Source organism: Notechis scutatus, chromosome 1, assembly GCF_049901735.1.
Source record: "Notechis scutatus isolate UNSWTSFEM ecotype Mainland chromosome 1, rNotScu1.2, whole genome shotgun sequence".
NCBI lineage: Eukaryota > Metazoa > Chordata > Lepidosauria > Squamata > Elapidae > Notechis > Notechis scutatus.
In genome coordinates, this window is record NC_142009.1 from 234,635,064 (window position 1) to 234,648,873 (window position 13,810).

The 13,810-nt window shown below is 35.5% G+C and overlaps 2 protein-coding genes across 15 annotated transcripts in view; both read left to right on the forward strand.

The window, feature by feature from the left end:
• CPT1A (carnitine palmitoyltransferase 1A) overlaps positions 1-2,587 on the forward strand; it is a 51,033-nt gene extending 48,446 nt beyond the window's left edge. For all 9 annotated transcript variants that reach the window (XM_087950717.1, XM_087950715.1, XM_087950720.1 and 6 more), the window contains exon 20: positions 696-2,587. In XM_087950717.1, the coding sequence (XP_087806843.1) occupies positions 696-782 (87 nt within the window). In that variant the 3' untranslated portion in view covers positions 783-2,587. The remainder of the gene's footprint in view (positions 1-695) is intronic.
• Positions 2,588-5,966: 3,379 nt separating this feature from the next.
• The window catches only part of TESMIN (testis expressed metallothionein like protein), a 29,687-nt gene continuing 21,843 nt past the window's right edge, over positions 5,967-13,810 (forward strand). Inside the window, exons 1-6 of one of the 6 annotated variants that reach the window (XM_087950710.1) lie at positions 5,967-6,124; positions 9,551-9,612; positions 9,854-10,386; positions 12,329-12,443; positions 12,723-12,781; positions 13,461-13,619. In XM_087950710.1, coding sequence (XP_087806836.1) covers positions 9,871-10,386; positions 12,329-12,443; positions 12,723-12,781; positions 13,461-13,619 — 849 coding nt within the window. In that variant the 5' untranslated portion in view covers positions 5,967-6,124; positions 9,551-9,612; positions 9,854-9,870. Of the gene's footprint in view, positions 6,311-9,550; positions 9,613-9,853; positions 10,387-12,328; positions 12,444-12,722; positions 12,782-13,460; positions 13,620-13,810 lie in introns of all 6 variants that reach the window. The other 5 variants (XM_087950709.1, XM_026668136.2, XM_087950711.1 and 2 more) reach the window with 5 other exon arrangements.

A 13,810-nucleotide genomic window follows, 5' to 3' on the forward strand; every position in this document is an offset into this window, starting at 1 on the left:
GCCGCCCGCATGCAAAACCTGCATGCAAAAAGAAAAAAAGAAAAAGAAAAGTACGCCGCACGTGAGGATCTTCGAATCCTCTCCTCCCCACACCGCTAAGGAAGGAAGAGGGGGAAAGGTTGCGCAGCGTGTGGCGAGTGACACCCGCCACACACACACACACACACACACACACACACGCTCCCCCCCCAGCCTCCCTCCCGGCTGCAACTCAAGCTCGAAGTGGGAGTCGGAGTCCTCCCGGCGTATAAGACGACCCCCCACTTGGAGGCATGTTTTTCAGGGCAAAAAGTCATCTTATACGCCGGCAAATATGGTAATATAGTGTTGCTGCTGTTGATACATTTTCATCCAGGCCTCAGAAATTACTTCCTAGAAAAAATGGCTTTGGAACCTACCTTTCTCCACTTTCATCATATGCTTATCTACTAATATCGTATATCTAATTTAGTAGATATGGGTATCATAAATGTTTACAGTAAATAAATAAAATAAGTCCAAATTGTTTTCTAAACACATTAATCCTATTAAAGATTTTTATAAAAAGAACCTATAAAATCACATCACTGAATAAACAAAAGTAGTATATGGCAATCAGCTTCACACATTAAAAAAGAATTGTGTATAGACATGCATACTTTATGTACACTATAAAATTGCTATGTGATTGTGAATTTGGATTTTTAACTTTTTAGAATTCTCATCGCTTTGGGAAAAACATCAAACAAGCATTGTGTGACATCCTTAACTTGTTTCACCTTGGCAAAAACTCTACTAAATGATTTTTCTAACAGTAGAATGACTAGTTGGTCAATGTTGGAAATGAGAACTCTTCTGTACAGTGACTGAAAATAAGCTATCCTGAGCAGCAATCCATTCCTAGGTATATAAACAAGCATTCATGTGTGGTTTCGACGGTCCATCTCTTTGATTCTTCAGAAAAAAAATTCTTTTTCATGAGAAATGACTATTTGCTGAGAAATAGCAACATGAATTTTATTCCTAATTTGTCCTAATTTAACAACTTAATTTGTGTTCTATAAATTAAGAGAAAATGTGTGTATTCCAAGCTCATGCTAATAGAAAAATATGACTTGAAGTATAATAATAGAAGACATCATTGATTTAATTGTTGGTGGGGTTTTTTTCTTCAGAAAGTTACCAATTAGGACATACACAATAAAGGCATTTCATTAAGTTGAATGTTAGAAACATCAGGCAAATTTAGTAAATTGTGCTTAGTGGGGGGAAGATATTTTGCTATTGGAAATTAAGCCTGTTTTGTTACTTGAAATGTCAGATGAGGCTTTTTCTGTATACAATTTTAAAGCCTGTATTTGCTGAATTTCAAAAGTGGAATGGCTGCATTTCAAAAAGAAGAATTGCTGAATTTGCAGTAATACTGGGTTAATATCTGTAGATAAAAATGGGCATGTTTTCATGAAAAATCTCACAATTTTATTTGTATTATAATAAAAGTTAGTACAATTAATCAACTGGTTTAAAATCTGTTGGGACAATCTTCAGTGTAAAGACCAGTCAAAGTAATTTGACCACCTTCTGCCTTAGGAAATTTTCGTATGTCATAAAAAGCCATTAATGTAATTACCTAACAGTTAAGTGTCATAGATTAAAATTGGAGTTACCTCAGATTTTTTTTTAATGTAGAGAATCATACAAATCATGAATGGTATTATTAAAAATTCTGCATTAGAAATTACAAAGAAAAAAGATAGTTGGTCTTATGGCTGGCAGAAACCTTATTCAGAAACCAGAAATGCAAATATTACAAAAATCAGAAAATGAAATCTTCTCAACCATCTTTACATAAAACGCAATTCTTATCAGTCTCTTGTAAGTCTTTACCTAAGATCTAAAAGGCCTTATCATCAATTATCTGTTTCTCCAAATTTAATGGCTTTAAGACAGATCAAGCAACAAATATGGAGGTTAATCTAATAAAACGCTGATGTTCAAAGAGCTTTTAATGCCAATAGACGATATGGGACTGAAGTTGCTTGTCCTGAGAATTTGCTATTAAATTCTTTGACTTCAATTCATGCAAATCAGTTATATTATTCACTTAATAAATATTGATGTATAAATCTGCAAAAGAATAGATGAGTTTCATATGATCAAGAATGGTAAACATCACAAAATTATGGGGGGAAAGCAATGGATGTCATGCTGCATTCTTAAGTCAGTGTTCTGTTTAGTATATGCTTTATTTTAACAACTGACTAGTCTATATTCTAGGAATCTTTTTTTATCAAGAGCATTATTAGGTTTGACTCAGGTTTTAGATATTTGAATTGTAAACATGCTTAATTAGTGCATTATCAATGCAATGTTTCATATTTTAAAGAAATGTAAATGTGTAATTGGCTGAAGTTAACATGAATTTTATTGTAAGTGATTAAAAGGTTAAATGTCTGGGGTTTTTTAATTGACACAAAAACAATTTCTGATCTTGGTTTATATCCTCTTAGAATGTCAACTGCCTGTATATAATACTGCTTTTGGTTGTAAATCTTTAAACACATAGTAAACAGCTTATTCTTAATAAAATATTATTTAAAAGTGTGAATTTTATATTCAGTATATGGATTGTTCTCATTTATAACTTTCATAGAAATGAAATTCATTTTGAAAGAATTGGTTTGAAAATATTTAGACTTTAAATATGTGTATGTATGTATATGTATGTATGTGTAAGCCATTTGTTTAGTGACTGGTCAAAGTTACAGCGGCACTAAAGAAATTACTTATGACCATTTTTCACACTTAGAACCATTGCAGCATCCCCATGATCACATGATCAAAATTTAGATGCTTGACAACTGACTCATTTATTTTGATTGCTGTATCCCAGGGTCATGTGATCTCCTTTGGTGACCTCCTGACAAGCAAAGTCAAAAGGGAAGCCAGATTCACTTAACAATCTATTACTAACTTCACAATTGCAGTGATTTACTTAACAACTGTGGCAAGAAAAGTCACAAAATTCACTTAACTGTGTCTCACTTAGCAACAGAAGTTTTGGGTGAATTGTGGTTGTAAGTCAAGGACTACCTGTAAATGAGTATTTGTTTGTCCACATATGTAAAATACAAAACAGACATTATAAGAGCCCAAGAGCTTCCTAAGAAATGTTTAAATTGTTTTCCCATATTCATCATTTAAATGTAGAGTAAAACTAATACTTGTCTTAGTATCTAAAGTTGACTTCAATTTTCTGTATCATATTAGCTGCATTTGGAAGTAGTATATTCTTAGAATAAAAAAATTATCCTGAAGTTTACATATTTTGCTTAAGTTCTTAGCATAATATTCTAAGTTCAGTTTATTTTGTAAATGTCTGTATTTTGGTGCATCACTTAATCATACAAACTGAGTTTTTTTTTCTGAGATGAATCTAATGATGTTTGGCCATTGATGAAATAGCATCTGCTGCTGAAGTGAATTCCCATATTCTCTCATAGAAGACTTTTTAAAACTTACTTGGGAGAAATGAACCCAAATCCTGTTGTGGTTATATAACAGCATCATATATTCACAGGGAAGGAGATTTTGTTGTTATATCAGCCATTTAAAAATCATTAGTTTTAAGAGCTAGTAGTCCCAAATCAGTCAATGAGCTTTCATTTATTTATAAATTTATATGATGCCCATCTCACTATAGAAGTGACTTATTGACAACTTGAGATTTTTCAATGGAGTAGGTAATACCAGTATTCTATCTTCATTACACCAAACTGGTTTTCTTATGAAGATCAAGATTAATTTCTCTTGCCAGTTTCTGAAGTTCAACACCTTAAAGGGTGAGATTAAGAGTTTTCACTTCCTGATGCTGAAGGCAGATGGAAACCCTTAGCCCCACTTAAATACACATTTATTCACTTAGGTCTACCTCAGGCTGCAACAATGTAATAGCTTGCTGTGATGTGATCTATGCTCATTCAGTTGCTGGTTAGTAAAACATATTTTCCTTGGTAGAAGGGAAAAATATTTTGAAAACCATGATAGGCTAATGGCTTTCTCTGGAACATCATTCCCCCAGAGATTAGAATGCCTCCCCTACTCTAACATTCCTCTGGAAAGTGCTGAAGACCTGGTTCTTTTCAGCGGGCCTGGGGAACCCAGAATGGGATGGAGCCCCATTAAATGGCTTGTGTGATGTGTTGTCACCAGGGTGGGGGGCTATTATTAATTTATTATTCGATTATTATTTTTTATATGTTTTTATATTCCTGTAAACTGCCTTGAGTCACCATGTACAAATAGGCAGCAATATACATTTTCTAAGTAAGTGGCATGTGTTGCCTTCTCTCACTTGTCTCTGCTTATCTATCAACAAACAAGACTAACCTGGTCAATGTAGACACAATAGCTCCCTTGGCATCTTGAGCAGAAAAGGTTATTTTCTAGATCTTAAATCTGGGACTTGAAGGTAGGGTTAGGTGGTAAGATAATCCCCCTGTTTTTAGAAGCAATATTAGCACCTGAAATCCTATTAATGTAAAAAGCAAGTGAAGGAATGGGCCTTCATCTCTACTGCGAAGTGTTTCCTGTTCAAATTCTTCACTTTTCTTATTTGTCACTGCCTGCTTGTCCTTAACTTTATAGCAATTGAATATAATTGGTAGAACTTAAAAATTGGGAGTGATAGAAATGTGTTACGGGTGGTCCTATTCTGCTCACCTTAGACATCTCATTGGGGAGGAAAGGGGGGGAAAGAGGTTACACCATCTCTGCAATGTTAGTATTGTTGGAAGCAATATCCTTCTGGGTTCAGTTCCAAGTGGGGAAAAAGACATTGGATTCATGGAAATTGCTTGGAAAGAAGGTTTAATGATGGACAGGACAACATGCCGTGGAGCTCCTGGGCAAAAAGGGGAGAGATGCTGAGAATCCCTTGGTTTTACACCCTCTGTTGGGCCCCACCTTAGTGTTTCCTGTCCCTGTGTAAGAAATGTATCCCATTGGCTGTCGGACTTAACTTTGTAGACTTTGTCTGGACCACATGGCTTCTTCACCTGAGTGCTGGCTAATGCAATCTTCCCAGGTGCCATGTAGTGAGATGGGTAATCCTATCATTTCCTGAGGGCCATGTCTTAATCCCATCACCCTGGAGCTGAAGGGGGGGCCTGGGAGCTGCAGGAAGCTGCTTTGTTTTTGAAACCTGTTTCTCCTTTTCTTCATACAGGGAAAAATAATATCCTGCCTTTTTAATGTTTCCTATAATATTTCATTCTTCTAGAGGTGTGGGTGCTAATTTTCTACAGTATGTATAACAGGCATTCATTCCCTTAAAAGGGAAGAGACAAATACCATAATAATAAATATTCCACAAAAGGAAAATATAAGTGTGAAGTTGCATTCTTTTCTTTATTGAGGATTTAACTTTAAAAGTGTAGGAGGCTTAATTTGTGCAGAATGCTAATTAAAAAGGCCACATGAAAAAGATCACGGTATATTTTAAATTGGTCTGTTGAAGAACAAGAAACCCACCAGTTTACAGGTTTTAAGTACTGTAAGGCCAGTAAGCTTTCAAGGACAATGCGCTTGGGTGCCGGTGGTTAATGACTGTCAATCTGCGGGTATTCAGAGGATCTTCTAGTTTGATTTATGGAGGCTATGGATTTGGGTGTGCGGGCTCCAGTGCACAACAGACCTTTTTACCTATTATCCCCGTCGGAGAGAACGTTTTGTCTTTTGCTCAGAAAAGCAAAACTTCCGTCTTCCCCTCCGTTTTCTCTTCGCCAAGTGAAAAGGTCGAAACGACCTCTCCCATTATTTAAACACTGTCTGGTGAGAGGATAAGCGCGAATCTGGAACTAGACCGTGCAGGACACCAAGACCGTGCATTTCCAAAAGCCACTGCCGCCCTGCAAAGCGCGCGCACCCAACCACCGGCGAAGCGTTGGGGAGGGGGGGATTTTGTACTCTCCGAGGCGAGGTCATCTGACCCGGAACCTGCGCGTGCCCTCCAGGCTCCGCCTCAGCTCGAGGCATCCGCTGCTCTTCCCTCCGTCCCCGCCCAACGGCTCTTCCTCCGCAAATTAGAGCAGGCGCTCGCCAAGCGTGATGGAAGGGAAAAGGCGGGAACCTGCCGAGGAGGAAGGTGAGCGGGAGAGACGCAGAGAAACGGAGAAGTACCGTACTGTACTGTATGTACGAATGACTCGTCAGGGCTTGTTGGTCTCATATGACCTGCGCACGCACACTCCCCACCCACCCGACAGATTGGAGAAACATTTTTTTGAATTGGGGGGCGGGATCCCATCAAATCTTTAGCCCTTTTCTTGAGGTAACGCGTTTTAGTCTATCCAGCAGCTGGAACTTACGGGTATAGATAGATAAAGATAATGCACGCTTATTAAACCCTGGCGTACCCGCAAGTCCTTTCAATGTAGGCGGCACTGTAAAGTGTGAGGCTTCGATCACACATGAAAAAAGTCACAACTATTGATTATTTTCAGAAGTGTCTGTGTGTGTGAAAAGAAAACAAAGGAGCCAACAACTGCATGTATAACCATTATTTCATCATGCACTGCAGAAAAAGCATTCCTGAAGAGCTGTACATATAAGACCACTTTGATTTACTTGGTACACATGATGAAATTCTGTAGGTGTGCATAATCATTTCACACTATCAATATATTGTATCTATTCACCTTCATTCTCATATCTTTGGTTTATCAGCATTGGTACCTACCCTAAAGAAGTCTTCCACCAGAAATTCAGATCTATCACTCCATACCTTAGCAGAAAATTAATTAAAATCTGAGCTGTTCAAAGAGTATTTAATCTTCATTGGTACATCTCTTATAACTGTTAAACTATCATTTTTTAAAAAATACAGTTTATATTATTGTATTTTACAATTACTTTAGTTTGTAGTGTGCACTACCATAAGTTCCTGTGGAATTTGATGGTATATACAGATAGTCCTCATCTTATGACCACAATTGAGCCCAAAATTTCTGTTGCTAAGTGTTAAGTGAGTTTTTCCCCATTTATGACTTCTTGCCACAGTTATGCGCATCACTACAGTTGGTAAATTAGTAACACAGTTGTTAAAGTGAAACTGGTTTCCGCAATGACTGCTTGTCAGAAGGTTGCAAAATGTGGTCACAAGACCCCTGGGCATTGCAATGGCCATTGCAATGGCCATACATGAGTCAGTTGCCAAACATCTGAATTTTGATCATGTGACCATGGGGATGCTGCAATGGTTGTGTGAAAAACGGTTTTAGTTCACTTTTTCCAGTGATGTTGTAACTTTGAATGGTCACTAAATTGAGGACTGCCTGTATTAAATAATCTACAATAAATAAAGTTAATATTATACAATGTAGTCCCACTGATGTATGGTTTCTGTTCATGTAGAATACTGTAGAAGAATCATAAAGCAAAAAATTACCCAGATAAAATAGTATTGTAAAACTGAGGATATAATACTTGGAAAATTTTGAAAAGCTGATATCATTTTTTTTTTCAATATATCAGTTAACTATACTTTTTGTTGTAATTGTGGTTTATATTAGCTTCTTGCAGATTTTCATATACAATATTAATTTACTATATGCATTTCAGTGTAGTTTGCTTTGAAATTGTACTTCATAATATCAGTTGTATTTATTTAGAAAATTGGGAATATCAGTGGTCGTAGTCAAAACACTATACACAAGTGAGACTGTAAATTATAATAAATACTATCTTAATTGCCAAAATCTGTTCTTATTTGGAAGTTCTATAAAAACATGTGGACTCTAAGCACAGGAATATAATCTTTGGATATATACCCAATCCATATGTTAAATTGAAATAAATGTCTGTGTTAGATTTTCTTTTAAGATAGAAAGTTATTCTAGATATCAAAGCATACTCCTAACAAGTTCTTCAGCTATTATTTCAATGAGAGAATCATATGACTTTTGCAGTATAAAGTCTATAATATCCTTGAAGCAATTAGCATGTACATAGTTAATTCAGTATACCCCGAGGAATATGGATTAGTAAAGTGTAATTTTAAAAATTCACAAATTGAAATGGGAATTCACTTTTAAATTGTTTCATTCTGATATTAATCTTATTTCAGTATTGATGAGCTTTACAAAATTGCCACCTGATAGGAAACCATGATTGTTTGTTATGTACTTTAATTCTTAACTGACCTTAGTCTAGAATATGAAAATAAATATGCTCATTTTACAAATGTAACTAGAAAACCAGTGCCCCATTCAGTCACTGTTTCAGAGATATTTCTTTACCTAAATAGAGAAACAGAATGACCAAGGCTGTGCAAAAAAGCAGTAGGACCAGGAATAGCTTCCAACTTCCTGCTGGCTTCCCCACTGAGTTCCTTGTGGGAATCTAATAGCAAGCATGGAAATTTTTCCCTTCCCTTCCCAGCAGGCAAATAAATGCCTGCTGTTGTGCAGAGTGGGGAGCGAGGGATTGTGAGATTGGCTGGGTAGCTGTCACAGAACATTGAAAATGGAGATTACATGACCACACTTTTCTAACTTTCATTCCTTAGGAATCGGGAGTCTTGGATTTGGGCACAATCTGTAAGTTAGTCCATTTAAGGTACTTTGGTTCAAAAATTGTGCCCTATTACACACCATTTCACCCAGTTAAAAGTCATGATAAAGAATTATAGTAGTTCATAGATAAGCAACATATTAAAATTTCTGAAGTATAGGATTATATATTGATAGGTGTATATTTTCATAAAAACAAAGATATCAGGTACAATAGAATAAAACCTTCACCTATGTCTAATACAGATTACACTTCTTTTATAAGAAAGCATTTTAGTATTTCAGATGTACAGAAAAAGGTTACAGTGTGATTGTTTCTCATATTAATGCATTTAAAATGCAAATATGTAACACTAATTAAACATAAAAGTTCATATATAATCAACTAGATCGATACCCTTGCTTCGCTATGAAACTATGTGATGGGGCTTAGTTTTTGGGGAGGAAAACAAGGGAAAAAAATTCTGCCTCTGCCTACCAGCATCCATCGGTATTCATCTGGCTAGTGTCCTATCAGTGTGTGAGAGAGTTGAGGGCTGTTTGGAAACTGAAACAATATTTGCAGTGTGAGCAAGGAGACAGCAAGGAGCCTGGGCGTGGCTTAGTTCAACTGTTCTGTAACTAATGCTGGTTGCTGCTCTGAAACTGAAACTCCTGCTTGTGTTTTGCATTTGGAACAGATTTCTTTTCAGGTGGGGAGAGGGAGTAGAACTCCTTAGCATCAGAGGATGTTAATAATAATATATGAAATACTAATACTCTGATGGTCATTTCGAAAAATCCTTTCTTAGTGAGCACCCAGAAGCCAAGAGGACCTTATGTGCCAAATTTCAAGTTTGTAGGCTTTACGGTTCTGGAGATTTTGTGATGATGTGTGAGTGGTATTTCACTTTTATATATACAGATTTGCAAAAAAAGCATTGCCATCTACTTAGAATATGATGTTTTATATGTTTATTTTATGTGTATCCCACCTTTATTGTTTTTACAAATAAGTCAAGGCAATGAACATATCCAACACTCTTTCCTCCTCCAATTGTCTCCACAGCAACTACCCTATGAGGTAAGTTGGACTGAGAGTGCCTGGCCCAAAGTCATCCAGCTGGCTTTCATGGCTAAAGCACAATTAGAACTCATGGTTTACCGCTTTCTAGTCCGGTGCCTTAATATACAGTATAATGAATATATCTAATGTATAGAGTATAACTTAATATTTAATATACTGTCCAACTATATATGGAGAAGAGTGTATGTAAATTTATGATGAGAGCTTTATATATTATTATTTTTTGCTTATTTTGAAGCTAATACATTTACCAAGATGAAAACTGCTTTAGGACGCATTTCCATTGAGATGAAACATAGCCAGTCTGAAATTTTAACTGTACCTACGGAAAATCATCTAAGTCTTGTTGGAATTTCCACAACAGATAAAGGACTTGCATTTAACTCTGAAAAGCATAATCTTAAGATTGATTTACTAAATAAACCAGTTGAAAAAGGAGCCCTTTGTAGTCAAGATACTAATTTAAATTGCACAGGTGAAACTGCAGTTGATCATTTGAAACATACGCTTAACAGGGAAAATGAAAACATAGTGCTAGAGGTAAAAATGCAGCCAACACAAGATTATTGTGATGAAGATCTTGGAAAATATGAAAAATTACCCGAAGAGGCTTCTTCAGAAGCAGCAAGATGTGCATATTTACCAGAACTGCAACTACATTCATACAGTGTTCAATTTTCTTCATTAACAACACAAGATAGAAATGCTGTACTAACTCTTGGCACCAACACTCCTGATGAGACAATCAGTACAAATACAGAAATTACACCAGTAAGATTGTACTTCCATTTACCATTTAGAAAAACCATAGCTATTATATTTATTACAATGTATTATATTCTAATTATATTAATTGTAACTAATAAACTATATTATTGAGTACTGCTGGTTAAATCTGAAACAATTTTAAGACTGCTGCGTTAAATTTATCTCATCATGCAGCTATGCAACACAAGTTTCTCTTATCACATTTGCCTCAGGATGTTTCATTAAAACAGATTTGGAGATAAAAGAGCTGAAAATGGGAAAAGAATTTGTTGTAGGTATATAAAATATTTTAAATTTAAAATGATTTGGACTCAAAGTGTTCTATCTCAAATTCAGAACAACTATTTTGAATTTTTATGAGTTGCTAAGCATTTTGAGTACAAAATACCTGCTTTGAATTCAAATTGGAGTACTTAAAATGTTTTACATTTTAAATATACAACTAAAAGCTATTAGGTTACCAAAAGGAACAACAATTTGTTTTTTAATATACAGGATGTGGAATTATATATTTTAGCCCTAAAATAATAATTTATCATTTAAATCCTGTTAATTTGAGGGAGAAAGCATGTTAACTTTATAAAAATATATTCAGCATCATAATGATCAACAAAATATATGTTGAATATCATAACCAGAGCAAGATGACCTTTGTTCTCTATTGAATGATATTGAGAGTATGTTGCCTTTGAATCTGGATTATTCCATTCCAAATCCAGATAATATCTAAAGTTACAAAAGTTTTGGTGCATCCATATATACGGTAGAGCATTCTAGTCATTGCTGTTGTTCAACATTTCCATTGCAAGAACTAATAGTTTATAGGACTGGCTGTCCAAATAGACTGAAACAGGTTATTCAAACACATGGAAACAAAGCACTTTTGAAAAATTCTTTAGATCAAGGGCATCTTTTTCCAAGCTTCTGAAACTGATCTGGATGCTGTTCTCTTCTGTCTATGCATGTATGCAAACACAGTCAGTTCGTTTCACTGTGGAAAAAGTATTTTTCTCACTGCTTCCTGTTCTGTAACTTTTTGGCCTAATCCATAAAAGGAGCTTTCTTCTTATCCTAAATCAATTCAGGAAGTATTGAGATTTGTGCAAAGCCTTATGAAAGTTTAAGTACTCTATAGCAGTGGCCCCCAACCTTTTTTGTACCACGGCCCGGTACCGGCATCACAAAATGATCCACGGACCGGTACCGGCATCAGCACGCATGACCAAGGCAAGGCGAGCTGAGCGACTGGCCAGCCAGCCGTCCCCCGCTTCTCCCTGCCACCTTCAACTCCTCCTTTGTACCTTTGTCGATGGGCTTTTCGGGCTCTTTCTTAATCTCCTGAGTAATGCGAGACTCCACCGCCATCGGGACGGCTCTTCGTTTGAAGCCGCCCCCCCCCTTCGATGAAACTAAGGCGCGAGGATTCCTTCAGCACCCAAATGCCGCTTTCCAACCAGTGACCGACAAGCTCACCCGGAAGCACTTTCTCAAGCGCCGTCGAAACAAGATGGCGGCGCCCAAGCAAAATAGGCGGCCCGGTACAAAATGATCCACGGACCCGTACCGGTCCGGGGCCCGGTGGTTGGGGACCACTGCTCTATAGTATCCATCCACTTTCATGTTTCAAAAGAGAATATGTTAATGAAAGGTTATATCAGGACCTCAGTTTATTGCTAATATACCCAACAATCTTAAACACCTCACTCCCTTCAGAAATTATTATGGGGGATCTGGGGCAGTCTATAACAATGGATTATGATAATAGAGAAAAGTTATACAATATAACTGCAAAAGATAGTGGAACAGAAAATATGAGGTTCTACAACTTAGATGAGAAAATATTTTCTACTAAAGAAAACTCAATATTAGATAATCATTAAAGGCTTTCTTTTACAATGTAAACAATAGCTTAAAACTTCAGCAGAATGCCTGCTTTGTTTCCTAGGTACTGAGACCATTATTAACTCCTTCAAATGCAAATAGCACTATTTCTTGTGATCAAATCAAAGGGATTGTTAATAATTCTACAGTGTCACAAATCTTATCAGGCTGCTCTGATGGTAAGTGATTTTAAAATATCAGTTCTTCTGTACCTGAATAAATTGTATTGCAAATGGGGAAAAATCTATTTAAAATGGGATTAAGGTTCAGGTGAACCTAGAAAGAAAGGTTAAGAAGATTTTTAATAGAGTTGCCTATGCCATCTTTGATCTTTTACATTTAAAGTATTTCAGTGAATTTATCTCAGATACTTCCAAAGTTATTTTGCTTTTTGATTTCAATAGTTTATACATAGTATAATTTGTCCTTACATTTTTCACATTTGTTTTGTACAATAGACTCTTGCAATGGTATATGTGTTTCACCTCAAGATGCAGATCCTGTTTATGATACATTTGTAAGTATTAATTTGACATTTATCTTAACATCTAATAGAAGTTTATGAATTACCAGCAAGCAGAATCACCCATTTGAAGACCTTCTGAAGCTGAACTTTGTTTCTATGTACCATACCTATATATACCTGAATTAGGTTTTCAGACTATTTATTATACATATTAATCATTTATGGGTTACTGTATTGCTCATCCTTTTTATTGTATCATTTTTATTCCAAGGGGGAGGATTGGTAATGGAAAAGAATATAAATATTGTAAACGAAGAGACAAAGTCTGATATCCTAATAGAATCTGCTTTAGAACTGTTAAAAGCAAACATTCATAATATAGATTAAATTAAAAAATAACATAAATATGCCCTGTCTTACAACTGCTAACTATGTAGGGGTCTTTGATGAAACCCTTAAAAACCAAATGGCCACAGCTCAAAGCAGGCATTTCTCTGGAGAAGTTATAAAAAAATTTCTGCTATATTTTCTTTGATACTCTTTAGCCATTTGTTAAAAGAAAATGAAAATGTTCCTTTTAAAAATATTTTAATAACAATTAAGAACAGTGGCAATTTGAAATTCTTATTTACATATCAATGTCAACATATTCTGTTTAAATTATTAGATTTTATTCTTAATATTCTAATATAATCTATCCTATTTAAATATTAAATTGCTTGCATTTCAGAATGAGATCAAAGAAACAGCTGTAAGCCTCCTAGTAAATAATACTGAAGGTGTTTTTCACAGTTCAAATGGTGCTGAGGCAGGCCAAAATCTGGCAGTTACCCAAAATGCTGTGGAGGAACCCACTTATTCACAGAGAAATTATTCCACTCCTCAAGTGGTAAATATAACCTCTTCATAATAACAATATATATTTGCATTAGAGAATGTTGCATGTTTTTGTTAAAAATTCTCAAGTCATCTATATATTTGTTAGATTTTTTATGGTTGACATAGCTATTTAAATGGCACAATAATATTTTTAAAAGCTTGATACTGCTTTTATAATATAAATAGGCAATCCTTATCCAC